A 14,634-nucleotide genomic window follows, 5' to 3' on the forward strand; every position below is an offset into this window, starting at 1 on the left:
CAGCATTCTCCTTCATTCCTTCGCTATCAGTCTCCATTGTCTAATTCATGTTTTTTTGTGATCTTAAGGACAGCTTTTTAAAATAACTTGTCCTTTTACTTTCTTCAGCCCCAGAAACCATGTCCATTGCTCCCACCATGATGGAAGACGATGACCAGGAAGTGGACTCTGCCGATGAGTCTGTCTCCAATGAGATTCTGACAGCCATCGATGAGCCCTCAAAGATGTCTGTAGCCTCTGGCAGAAGAATACGCCGTTTCAAGCAAGAGTGGCTTAAAAAATTCTGGTTCTTGAGGTACTCCTCAACTTTAAATGAGATGTGGTGTCACGTTTGCAGGCAGTATACCGTACAGTCCTCCAGGACTTCAGCCTTCATCATTGGTTCCAAACAGTTTAAGATTCATACTATAAAGCTCCACAGCCAAAGTAACCTCCATAAAAAGTGCTTGCAGCTCTACAAGCTCAGGATGCACCCAGAAAAGACAGAGGAGATGTGCAGAAACATGACTCTACTTTTCAACACAGCATACCACTTGGCTATGGAAGGCAGGCCGTACTACGACTTCCGACCTCTAGCAGAACTACTGAGAAAGTGTGAACTCCGCGTAGTTGACCAGTACATGAATGAAGGAGATTGTCAGATATTGATCCATCACATTTCAAGGTCTCTTAGAGAAGATTTGGTAGAGCGCATTCGACAATCTCCTTTCCTAAGCATTATTTTAGATGGGCAAAGCGAAGACCTTCTCGCGGACACAGTGGCGGTCTATGTCCAGTATACCAGTAACGATGGGCCACCGGCAACAGAGTTTCTCTCTCTTCAAGAGCTGGGCTTGCCTACCACTGAGAGCTATCTCCAAGGAATTGACAGGGCTTTCTCTGCTCTTGGGATCCGACTGCAGGATGAAAGGCCAACTGTAGGGTTGGGTGTTGATGGGGCTAACATAACTGCTGGACTAAGAGCGAATATGTACATGACAATCAGAAAAACCTTGCCTTGGCTACTGTGTTTACCTTTTATGATCCACAGGCCTCACTTAGAAATTTTGGATGCAATTAGTGGGAAAGAACTTCCATGTCTGGAAGAATTAGAAAACAACCTAAAGCAGTTACTTAGCTTCTACCGGTACTCTCCCAGATTGATGTGTGAACTGCGACTTACTGCTGCAACTCTTTGCGAGGAAACTGAATTCCTGGGTGATATCCGGGGGGTGAAATGGATTATCGGTGAGCAGAACGTGCTAAATGCTCTAATCAAGGACTACCTAGAAGTGGTGGCCCATTTGAAAGATGTCAGTGGTCAAACTCAAAGGGCCGATGCTTCTGCAATCGCATTGGCCCTCCTTCAATTTCTCATGGATTATCAGTCAATTAAGCTCATCTACTTCCTGCTGGATGTGATCGCAGTCTTGTCACGCCTGGCTTACGTCTTCCAGGGCGAGTATCTCCTCGTGTGCCAGGTGGATGAGAAGGTGGAGGAAGCCATTCAAGAAATTAGTCGGTTGATAGATTCCCCCGGTGAATACCTTCAAGAATTTGAGGAAAACTTCCGGGAAAGCTTCAACGGCATTTCTTTGAAAAACTTGCGAGTGGCGGAGGCAAAGTTCCAGTCAATCCGCGAGAAAATTTGCCAGAAGACCCAGCTCACCTTGGCCCAACGGTTTGATTCCCGTAGCCGGATATTTGTTAAAGCTTGCCAGGTTTTTGATTTGTCTGTGTGGCCCAGGAGCACTGAGGAGCTCATAAGCTATGGTGAGGAGGAAATGCTGCAAATTTACGAACATCTGAACAGCATTCCTTCCTTTTTGTCTGATATATGCAGGGAGGGCGCCGACAGCAGGGGCAGTTTGCTGATGGAGTGGAGGGAGCTCAAGGCAGACTACTGTACCAAAAACGGTTTCAAGGATTTGATTGGCCACATCTGTAAGTACAAACAAAGGTTTCTCCTCTTAAACAAGGTAGTGCAAATCTTAAAGGTCCTTCCTACTTCAACGGCCTGTTGTGAGAAGGGACGCAATGCCCTCCAAAGGCTGCGCAAGAACAACCGTTCTCGGCTGACCTTAGATCAGCTGAGTGACCTCTTGACCATTGCAGTAAATGGCCCGCCCATCACTAATTTTGATGCCAAGAGAGCTTTGGACAGTTGGTTCGAGGAAAAGTCGGGCAATAGCTATTCACTGTCAGCCGAAATGCTCAGTAAGATGTCCTCTCTTGACCAGAAACCCATGCTTCACTCTATGGAACTTGGTTCAGAGTATTACCAAGACATTTAGAACGCTACAGATGTGGAACTGTTAGCAATGTTTTTTCTATCTATACTCTAAGTTTTGTTATATTATGAAAAAAAATATAAAAATAAATATATATATTATATATATATTAATAGAAAAAAAATCCCACTAAATATTTACAAATGATAAAACCCCTTTTTTTTCTGGTTGGAAAAACTCACAAAAGCTATCAAATGTATCTATGGCAGCTGGAATTAAGGAGCACGGTTTACTTACAGACCCAAACAGGATGGAACCTATAATCTCCAAAATCCCCCCCAACAACCAGATCAAGTTTAAATCAACCAGGTACTGTTTTTGTTTTGCAGTTGTCACTCCCCCATTTTTATTTTTATTTGTTCATGACCCAGACTAGAAATTTATTTTGGGACCCAGACAAGTCCACTAAATCCTATTCATTGGTGAGGATATATACAGTATATGTATTCTTTTTAATTTAATCTATATTTTTTATCTAATTTGTATTATGTCTTAAATTGTTTTACTATGTTCAGGATAAGTAAAATGTATCTACAATATAATTTTAAAGATAAACATCACTGAATGGGTTACCTTTTTTATCACTGCCTTTCTGTCCAGGGTACCAAGGGGTGATTTTGGGTCCAAAGCAAACTAGCAGCACTTTGCGGGGAATCGTTAAGTCTTTTGCTGAAACCCAGGACATACTGTACACTGTAGTGGTTACTCTATGTTTGTAGCAAAATCCCTCCTGACACCTCTAGTTATTGTAATCACACATGATGTGTACTTGTTTAATTGGTTTGGGATTTTTTTAGTTTTAACCAATTTTTGTTGTTGCAGAAAATTGCTAGTTAAATAGGGGATTTAAAAAAAAAATTCATGGAGAAGTGAAAAAAAACCTTTTCTCTCTTGATTTTGTTGCTAAGCTAATTCATTTTCTGCAAAGTATAAGCTAGTGAATAATATGTTCTGCGTGGTGCCACATGACGAGACAACATACTGTATAGTTTCTTATTTTATCTCCAATTGTTATCATTACACAGTACCAAAGCAGCTGATTCATGTTCTGTAGTGTAAGAAAGTGCGGCCTCACTGTGTTACACAAACCTTTTTTCTTAAATATCTCAAAAATGTTATTAGATGCAAAAACAGTTGACCATAGGCAGAATCCTGTCTTCTGCTACTTCACCACAGCATTCATAAAGAGAGTTTACTCATTGAAAAGTGGGTTGCAATTTTGCTCATTTGCATACCTTCAGTTGTTTGATAATCATGCTTATTAAATCACATTTCCAATAGCCCAGTGTTTCTTATCTCCCCCTACTGAGTGATGTACTGCCTGCGCTAACTCTCCCTAGGAGATGACGCACACTTTGCGTTTTCCCCTCACCGCTCACTAGAGTTCTCTTTCTGCATAAATGTGAAAGGTTCAAAGCACTTCCATCTGATTCCATATAGCTTTGTCCATCATTGGGTTATACTCTTTTGAAGAAGTAGCTGGGGCTCTCCATGCAAATGATCTTTTAGTAGTCTGTGACTTAGTGCCCCGGTAGACCGCCTTCACCTTCAGGAGCCATAGCAGACACCACCCCTTGGACAGCTATTGCTCCGACCTGGGTTCAGACAATATACAGAATTTGTCCACATTAGCGCCTCACACACAAGAGAGTTAGTTTTGCGTATGGTCCTAGCTAGTTATTGAAACGGAAACGATTGTTTACAGAGACCCTTTGCCCACATTCTGTGTTGGTATGATTTAACTTTTTTCCTGTACGAGTCATACAACTGCGGGGAGACTGATCCATGGACCTATTATAGGTCGGGCCTAGGCTGATTTCCCTAAAAACTTGCAACGTCTTGGAACCATGCATATCTGTCTCGAGTGTCTTTAGACTGCACGATCAGCCGCACCAGCTTATGGCAGCTGCAGTTTCTCTGTCTGGGAATAGCCTCCTGTGTGAGCAGTTCACCATCTATTGATGCAGGTGCTTTCAGCGACACAACCATGTCTGCTTAACTACCCCGTTGTTACCTCCAAGGGACACCCACTAAGATCCATGAACTGTGTGTTCAAACCTGTACTGCATCTCTGAGCGGTACCAGAGCACAAGCGCAGGCTTACACTGCATGCTGCATAAACACTGCATCCACCTGAATCAGCCCCTTAGTGTCTTCAGCCTTATGCAGTGCTCCCTGATTTCTAAATGTCTTTCCTTGTTCTAAAAATTCTACTTATATTTAAAAGTATATCTTCCTGATCCATATTAACACCTATGGTATGTTAGAATGTCTCTCTCGTTAGTTTTGTCCCTTCTCTCCCCTCAGCTGTACACGTTGCGCCTGTGTAATCTTCACTGATACATATGTTATGCAGCCCGTGCACCTTACCTGTGACCCACCCATAAATCTAGAACTCCAAGGTTCTGTCCTCTGTGCTGTAGAAAGCGAAATGTAATGTCACACTTGGCGTAACGAGCAGGATTTATCCTCTTGTGAAAGTCTGTAGTGATATTGAGCATGATTCAGAGAAGGATTTTTTCCCCCACAAATGGATGATATTTTGTCTACTGCACATGCGTCTGAGCCGCACTGCATATTTCCCGGAAGGGTCTTAGGATCTCTGTCACAATGTGAATCTAGATGCAGTTAGATTGACAGCCAGCAACCACTTTATGGAGATCACTTGACGTTGCATCAATGTTTGCCTTGTCTTTGAAAATCAGTGTCTAATGCAAACTCTGGTTCTGTGCTATTCTGACTAAACCACTAAATGGTTAGCTACCATCTAGATCTAGATTGCTGTGGGTAAACGAAGCAAGAGAAATTAAAATACCAAACCTTCCCTGATCTTTAGTGATATTCTTGGTTTGTAGGTTCCCCAGTCCATGTAAAAGCATATTGCAGGAGAACATATTGCTACTCGGGTAGGTCTTGTGTCCAGTTAATGGTGGTGTTACTGAAACCTCATTTCCATTGAGGACTGGCATACATACAGCTGCCTGCATGTGTTAGGCTCTTAACAATGAAAATCAGTGCATAATTTTTTATATACACATATATATATATATATATATATATATTCGACATTTCAGGGATCATCCTCTCTTTTATTAAGACATATGATATGTGTGTGTGTGTGTGTATATGTGTGTGTGTATATATATATATAAAATATATATATATATATATATATATATATACAGGTGGAGTATCCCTTATCCAAAATTCTGAGATAATGACATATATATTATGTGTATATATAGATATATTATATAGATATATAATATATATGTGTATGTGCCATTATCTCAGTAGGGGAACCAAAAATGTGTGATTTTGGATAAGGGATACTCAACGTGTGTGTGTGTGTGTGTGTGTGTGTGTGTGTGTGTGTGTGTGTGTGTGTGTGTGTGTGTGTGTGTGTGTGTATATATATTACGTCGCATTCTCCCAACTGGACAACCAGACACAATCATGTTCGTTGCTGTATCTAACGTGTATATTTCTTGATAATGGGGCACAGCTCGGTCTCGGTCATAATGGTTTCAGATTGCCCTGTCTCATTTATTTTTGTTTTCTGGGCCTTCTCTTGGAGATAGGAATTATTTGGGTTTTCCTTTATTTTCCTAAACCTGATCCTGAGGTCGGTGTTCAGAAACACTCCTGGGCCCTGGTGCTATAAATACAATCATAATGCTGCTAAAATATAGCTTTGAAAAATAAATCTATATAGATATATAAATCTACATATATTATTATTATTGTTATTATTACTATTGTGTATATGCTTTTTTTTTTTTTTCATTGCCATTGTTTGGTGTATTGATTCTATGGGTACAAATCCACGTCTCGAATGCTTCTGTCAGTCGTCTGTACTTTTCTCACCATTTCCCTGTTCATCATGTTATTACCTGACTGATCTGTAAATGGGATGTTACTGTTCGCAGGTTAGTTGGGACGTAGCAGAAAGTTATTTTTAAATAGTTTTTAATATATTTTTTTCTTTTGTCTGTGTTTTGGACTCTGAGAACGATCGTATTCACTCTTAATAATTCCGCCAGAGACCTACATTAAATGAAGTGCCTTTCAGTGGTGCTATGTTATGAAATCCATACAGAATTCATCTAATTGCATGTGGCCCGTATGTACAGGAACACTTTAAGCACTAGGTGAATACGTTGCAATCTTATTTCATCGGCTCTGGTTGTACTTGAGCATCATTTTATCATCTCCCTTTCTACGCCCTGTTTTGTTTGACCTTTGCTGGATAATCTAGCGTCGGGTGTCCATACTCCTCGAGGGGATCCGGTCTGAAGATCGACACTGTCTAGGTCGACAGTCACTAGGTCGACTGACAGGGTTGGAAGGTCAACAGAGTTGGAAGGTCGACAGGTCAAAAGGTCCACATGAGTATTTCACATTTGTTTTCTTTTTTTTGGAACTTTTTTGAACTTTTTCAAACTTAACGATCCACGTGGACTACGAATGGAATGGTAATCTGTGCCGAGCGGTAGCGGAGTGAGGCACCTTCCCTGAAGCATGGCGAGCCATGCGAAGGGACACAATGCACTAATTGGGGTTCCCAGTCACTCTACGAAGAAAACGACACCAAAACCCCCCCAAAAAAACTCATGTCACCTTTTGACCTGTCGACCTTCCAACCTTGTCGACCTAGTGACTGTCGACTTGTAGTGGTCGACCTAAACATTGTCGACCTAGACACTGTCGATCTAATGAGCCACACCCCTCCTCGAGGTATCAACATTCATGAGAATACATGAGTCCACCATGAAGCAATGGCCTCTCCAAGACATAAGACCCTTTCCCTGACATAAGGTAGTAATGTTATGTATGCATTTTCGCTATGTCGGCATTGTAACTTTTTTAGCAGGGTGGTAAAGCATTAAGTTAGAATGCTGACACAGTTATAATGCTTTAAATGACATTACATGTCAGCCAGGAGTGTTTTAACAGAGAAGGGGCGCAGTAGACTCTGGCATTACATCTAATGCGCATTCGTGGCGGCCATTTTGATGGCAGTTGTTTTGTTTTTTTACCGCTGCTGCAGCTCCGAAGCAGGACTCCAGAAAGGTAAGTAAGTAAACATGGGTGTGGTGTGGGCCCCCTGGACGCCGGACACACTGCACCCGTTGTAGAAACGCCAATGTTGTCGACATTACAGTGTCAACATTCTGATTGGCAAAAAATCATATCAAACATGAAAAGATTATATTTGATTGGCTTCTGCTCATGATGGGTATTTTGTCTGCTATTCGGTCACCATTATTTCATAAAGTACCAGCCAATCAGCTTCTAACTGTCATTTTTCAAACACATCCTGTAACATGACAGTGAGGAGCTGATTGGCTGGTGCTTTATCTCCGTCCACTTTATCCCTCTCCAAGGCTTAGTAAATAAACATAGAGCGTGATGTACTAATATACATCGCCGCTAATCGCATATATACTAACATATGCGATTAGTATTGCAGTGCGATGACAGAGGCCCCCTGCGAAACCTGTGTGAGCGTTGGCGGGGGTCTCCGTCACCTCCTGTAGCCGGTCCCGGACTCCCCCCTCCTCCCTACAGCCAGAATGACAGCTGGCTGTGTTGCAGGGGAGAAGGAGGTTGGGGGATGAAGGAGCTCGCCGGCAGAATGACCTCATGCAGGTGAGGTGGGGCGGCGGGTGCGATGTGGTAAGAAGCCCATAGGGTTCTATAGGGTATCTCCATAAAACCCCTCCGCATCAGTAAACGGGCGGCCAGGATTTAGTACATTTGAAAATGCTGTGAAACCCCGAAAACAGTGTTTTTATCACATTTTTCCTTTAGTACATACCGCACCTAGTCCTTTATGTAGTCTAAGCTTTGGAGAGAGATAAAGTACCAGTCAGTCAGCTTCTAACTGATGGGTTACAGGTGTTTCAAAAATTAGAGAAGCTGGTTGGTTGGTACTTTATCTCTCTCCAAGGCTTTTAGTGCATAGACTGCATGGTCCTACTAGCAGTGGTGTACATAGGTTCTTCAGTCTGTAATGCACTGATCATTAATAGCTGTGGGCACACTAAAACGAAGGTGCAAGACTGTTTAATAACCACAAGATGGCGCATTGACTCTTTCGCACAACATTCTGCATGCGACCAGTTAATTACGTTGTGTTTTCCATGACTTCTCTGTACTGTAGTGACCCTTTCCATTACCAACAATCACTGCAGTGGGAATGAACAAGTATTTGGCGGCATTAATACGATTATACTTTTAGTTCTGTTTTACATCGCAGTTAACGAAACGTGCGGTGTATCATTTGCGAATATTAATCCAGTTCAGCAACTGTTTTTGTTAAAATATTTGGAAACAGAATTCTACAGGACTGAGATAAGGAGAATCCGCAGGTCCTGCCATCCACACAGTTCGCGGAGCAGATTCCTCTCCCTCCATTTCACCAGTGATTGGTTGTTTACTCTGTGTATCCTGTTACAATCGGAGCAAATAGGATGTGATTAGCATCTAGTCACTGGGGGCATGAACGTGGTGTGGTGAGTAATGCCTGCATGACGCCTTCTGTTCCTCACAGAACCACAACAACCCCTGATCACTAGATCTTCATACTCTGCGTAGAGAACCTCTTTTCTCCATGATGGCTCCTTCTCTGGTAATGCCAGTCTGCTCAAAGCTGATCACATAACACAGTCCCCAAGCACTAATTGGTGCCACAGCCTCTCCTACGCCACCAGTGGCGGGTAAGGGCACAGCACTGTTCCGTAAGCTCTTTAGTGTACTAAGAATGCTTTCCCACTCCTGGAAGGGATCAATTTACTTTCTGATATCCGCAGAGAGCCTGGGAGGAGGGTACGACGATGCCAAAGAGTACGATTCATCTTCATCCACCCTGACTGTAGACCTGCCCTCTGTCTCTTGGAGGGCAGGCGTACAGTGTTGGCTGGTATGCATTTATATAGTGTAGAATTAACAGAAGAGGACCCGTTACAGAGCCCAGACACCTACATACCTGTATGCAACACGCCTAATCTACAGCAAGGTGAAAAGATACCTCTTACATTTGACAGTTCATTCTCTGGAGCACAGTATGATTTTACATACACCAGAACGTGTCTTTTTATCTCTTCCAAGGCAAACAAGTCCAGCGTAAATGCTGCTGCACATAGGCCCAGATTTATTAGGCCTTGGAGAGTGATAAATTGCACGGTGATTACGTAATCAGCCCCTTACTGTCATTGTTCAAACAGGCTATAACATGACAGTCATGAGCTGATTGTTTGCTACTTTATCCCTGTGCAGTTTGTCATTTCCTAAGGCTTGATAAATCTGGGCCACAGTGTGCGCTGAATCAAATGTATATACTGTATCAGCGGAGTTGTGCGCTTTTTGCGAGCAGACCACCGCTATCCATAGGTGTAGGAGCTGATCGAATTACCTGCGTGTTGGGTCTTGGCATGAGTAAGCGCAGCCATTTGCCGCAATTTAGGTAGCCTCCCACCACACGGATATCTGTTCATGGCCCCAAAGCGTTGTATACTCAAATCCATGAGATGGGGGCAAGATGAGGTGCCGTTTCCACGCCATCGCAATGGCTCTTTGTCACTCTACAAGATGAGCACCACAAATGGACTTGCGTTCAACACTGCACCAGCCTTACTGTGCGGAGGGGGCTTTAGGGGTGAGTTTTGGGCAAACGGTTCAACTTTTATTGGCTGAGTAACATTTTGTTATGAATATAAACTACCAGCAGCCATTTACTTACACGTCTGTGAGTGGTACCAGATTCATTTTGTTAAGTGTCCAAGATACGGTTTTAATGTTTATTGTATGTTTTAAAGTATGGCAATATGGAACTATGACATTTTAATGATTTAGATAAATTATAAATTGTTAGATAAGATGCTTCTTTAGTGATTTGGTTCCTGTAAAGAGGTTTAGGGGGACATTTACTAAGCAGTGATAAAAGTGGAGAAGTTGCCCACGGCAACCATTCAGCATTGACTCAACATTTATAATTTGCATACTATAAAAGGATACAGAACAGCTGATTGGTTGACATGGGCAACTTCTCCATTGGCTCACTTCTCACTTTTATCACTGCTTAGTAAATGTCCCCCTTAGTCTTTACAGATACTAAAGTGCAGGAATATCAACAAAACAGAAAATATAATCATATTAAAAATATTTTTGGGACTGGTCTTTGCAGGCTTTTATCTAGTGCTGTATACGATATGGAATTGTCCTCAATCATCTGGTGGGAAAATATTTTCTTTTTAACCCGCATCTGCTTTATAACTGGCCAGTAATCACATTGGTGGGGCACATCTGCTTTATAACTTGTCGGTAATCACATTGGTGGGGCACATCTGCTTTATAACTGGCCAGTAATCACATTGGTGGGGCACATCTGCTTTATAACTGGTCAGTAATCACATTGGTGGGGCACATCTGCTTTATAACTGGTCAGTAATCACATTGGTGGGGCACATCTGGTGGGGCACATCTGCTTTATAACTGGTCAGTAATCACATTGGTGGGGCACATCTGCTTTATAACTGGCCAGTAATCACATTGGTGGGGTACATCTGCTTTATAACTGGCCAGTAATCACATTGGTGGGGTACATCTGCTTTATAACTGGTCAGTAATCACATTGGTGGGGCACATCTGCTTTATAACTGGCCAGTAATCACATTGGTGGGGCACATCTGCTTTATAACTGGTCAGTAATCACATTGGTGGGGCACATCTGCTTTATAACTGGTCAGTAATCACATTGGTGGGGCACATCTGCTTTATAACTGGCCAGTAATCACATTGGTGGGGCACATCTGCTTTATAACTGGCCAGTAATCACATTGGTGGGGCACATCTGCTGTATGGCCATTTACTAGAAAGATATTGCATTGCAAATGTGTCCTGACTCAGGTCCAGTGTAAGTGGGAAACAACGTGCAGAGTACTGATGGGTGGTACTGTGTGCGTGCACCGGATCGCAGTGCAGCGGTAAAAGTCAGGTGGTTGACAGTCTGCACCAGTTTGGGGGCAGGGAGGGGGGGAACGACCGCATCCGTTTAACTAGGCCGCTTTGTGGGAGTGACCAGGGGTCATCGTCACTCAGCCACGGGTCACTCAGCTGACAAGGGTGCGGTAAGTATGTTCCCCTCCCCTAACCCGAACCCTCCCTTCCTGCTGCCTAATATCCCCCTTAGTGCCTACACCTAATGCCCTTCCCTGCAGCCTAACCCCCCCCCCCCCCCCCCCCCCCGAGTGGTGGCTAAACCTCCCCTCCCCCTGCCTCTAACCCTCCTGCTCTACATACGGTCAGGATGCCAATCTTCGGGCTTCTGACCCTGTTGGGATTCCGCTGTCAGCATTTTGCCGGGTTTATGGATTCCGGCGTTGCTATGCCAACTGCTTGTATCCTGACAGCTGCCATCTTAACCGCATGCCCTGAATCAGGCCTGGTGTACTTATGATCTGTAGGTGGCGCTGTTGCTGTGTATGGAGATGACTGATTAGGATTCATTATTATACACCCTGGTTATCAACCGAACAAACGTCTTTCCTTAGTATTAATTTGAACTGTAATCCAGATACAAATGTCTTAATTTAGTGTAAAATATTATTGAGGTTTGCTGTGTATGTAACAAACCGTTTTACGATATTTGATGTCATTTCTTTGACCACGCCCCTTTGACACCCCTCACCTTTACTCTTCGGGTTGGTATTCTTCTTCCATCACCTGCAGGTCACCTACTGTTCTGCATCGTCCATGGGGACATCACTTTAATCCAAACAAAGCGTTTATAATACAATATTATGCAAGGCTCTATTATATATTGCGGTATATAATATGCCACGTGTAGGTCTCACCAAATGCAACGTATTGCCCCCCGTAATCTTGGCTTGGTTCATAAAAGCAGAGCTGAAAGTTCCTCAGAAATATTTGTGTCATGTATAACCCCAGAACCCAGGGCCGACCCGTGGGCTCCGACGCGCAACACCGAGTATTATTACTTGTGTATTAATCTCTTACTATCACAATTTTGTACGAGTTATTGCCATTGCAGACAATGCGGTTGTGTTCCTGTGTGGTCTCACTATACACTGGGTACAGACAAAGCTGTTTTGGTATCATAGTATGTACACCAATATTTTTTTTTGTCCTACTTTTTGTTATAATTTCCCTGTAATGGAAATAAAATCATTGTTAATTAAAAAACAAAACTGTGAGTTTATTGAGCACACCTAAGGGATTGGTCACCGTGCAGTGTTGTCTGCGTGGCCCCTTGTGGGGTGGTGTGGGGGCCTGCGGGTGGCAGAGGGAAATGCGTATGCAGCTTGTACAGCGAGCGCTTATGAAAATGGGAGACATGAATGGGGTGTAAGAGGAATAAGCCGTGATGCGTGCTTGTTGTCTGGTTATTAGTACTGACAAAGACATGTTGGTTATTGTTCAGTACTAATGCTATTTGCTTGGTTGTGAAGATCTTTCCCCCTATGAAACTATGGCCCTCATTCCGAGTTGATCGCTCGCTAGCTGCTTTTAGCAGCATTGCACACGCTAGGCCGCCACCCTCTGGGAGTGTATCTTAGCTTAGCAGAATTGCGAACGAAAGATTAGCAGAATTGCTGTAATATCTTTTCCTGCAGTTTCTGAGTAGCTCCAGACCTACTCCTAGATTGCGATCACTGCAGAGTGTTTGGTTCCTGGTTTGACGTCACAAACATACCCTGCGTTCGGCCAGCCACTCCCCCGTTTCTCCCGACACGCCTGCGTTTTTACCTGACACGCCTGCGTTTTTTAGCACACTCCCGGAAAACAGTCAGTTACTTCCCAGAAACGCGCCTTTCCTGTCAATCACTCACCGATCAGCAGTGCGACCTATAAAGCGCCGCTCTGCCTTGTGTAAAACTGCATAGTTGTGAGTAAAAGTACTTTGCGCGTGTGCACTGCGGCCCATGCGCATGTGCAGAAATGCTGATTTTTGCCTGATTGCTGTATAGCGAAAATCTGCAACGAGCTAACAACTCGGAATGACCACCTATGGCCTGATTCTGACCTGAAAAAAAAGCAAAAAGAAATAAAAAAAAAAAAGTAACTTTACACCTTGGTAAAGCCAAGCTGCGCTGCGTGGGGCAGACGCTACATGTGCAGATACAGTTAGAGTAGGGATGGACATCGGATTCCGATGGTTTGCAGAGATCGGTATTTTTCATCCGATGTTAGTGTTTTCACCATTCGATGGAGGCTTTGAATGGTGTGGATGTGATGGTCATCCAATGTTAAAATACAGTTGAATTCAGTTGTTTAACTTCGGGAACGGCCACGGGTTGCATTTGCGCATGCGCAAACAGGATTTTTTTGCACATGCGCAAGTCGTATTAATACTTTCTCTAACGTCCTAGTGGATGCTGGGGACTCCGTAAGGACCATGGGGAGCACTCTAAAGAAAGATTTAGTACTATCTGGTGTGCACTGGCTCCTCCCTCTATGCCCCTCCTCCAGACCTCAGTTAGAATCTGTGCCCGGACAGAGCTGAGTGCTCCTAGTGGGCTCTCCTGAGCTTGCTAATAAGAAAGTATTTTAGTTAGGTTTTTTTTATTTTCAGAGAGCTTCTGCTCGCAACAGACTCTCTGCTACGTGGGACTGAGGGGAGAGAAGCAAACCTACTAACTGCGGCTAGGTTGCGCTTCTTAGGCTACTGGACACCATTAGCTCCAGAGGGATCGAACACAGGACCTGACCTTGTCGTCCGTTCCCGGAGCCGCGCCGCCGTCCCCCTCGCAGAGCCAGAAGACAGAAGCCGGCAGAAGCGGAGAAGACATCGAAATCGGCGGCAGAAGACTCCTGTCTTCACATGAGGTAGCGCACAGCACTGCAGCTGTGCGCCATTGCGCGCACACTATCCCACACACTCCGGTCACTGTAGGGTGCAGGGTGCAGGGGGGGGGGCGCCCTGGGCAGCAATTGATACCTCCTGGCGAAAGCTGCATATAGACAGTGGGACACTGTTATATGTATGAGCCCCCGCCATTTATTTTACAAAAAATCGCGGGACAGAAGCCCGCCGCTGAGGGGGCGGGGCCTTCTTCCTCAGCACTCACCAGCGCCATTTTCCTTCCACAGCTCCGCTGAGAGGAAGCTCCCCAGGCTCTCCCCTGCAGAATCACGGTAGAAGGGTGAAAAAGAGAGGGGGGGCACATAAATTTAGGCGCATTAATCATAATACAGCAGCTACTGGGTAAACACTAAGTTACTGTGTAATCCCTGGGTTATATAGCGCTGGGGTGTGTGCTGGCATACTCTCTCTCTGTCTCTCCAAAAGGCCTTGTGGGGGTCCTGTCCTCATTTAGAGCTTCCCCTGTGTGTGTGGTGT

The 14,634-nt window shown here is 44.0% G+C and overlaps 1 protein-coding gene across 2 annotated transcripts in view; it reads left to right on the forward strand.

The window, feature by feature from the left end:
- PRDM11 (PR/SET domain 11) overlaps nucleotides 1-12,481 on the forward strand; it is an 81,414-nt gene extending 68,933 nt beyond the window's left edge. For both annotated transcript variants that reach the window (XM_063946267.1, XM_063946268.1), the window contains one exon: nucleotides 109-12,481. In XM_063946267.1, coding sequence (XP_063802337.1) covers nucleotides 109-2,273 — 2,165 coding nt within the window. In that variant the 3' untranslated portion in view covers nucleotides 2,274-12,481. The remainder of the gene's footprint in view (nucleotides 1-108) is intronic.
- The last annotated feature ends 2,153 nt before the right edge of the window (nucleotides 12,482-14,634 follow it).

Source organism: Pseudophryne corroboree, chromosome 11, assembly GCF_028390025.1.
Source record: "Pseudophryne corroboree isolate aPseCor3 chromosome 11, aPseCor3.hap2, whole genome shotgun sequence".
In the NCBI taxonomy this organism is placed as follows: Eukaryota; Metazoa; Chordata; class Amphibia; order Anura; family Myobatrachidae; genus Pseudophryne; species Pseudophryne corroboree.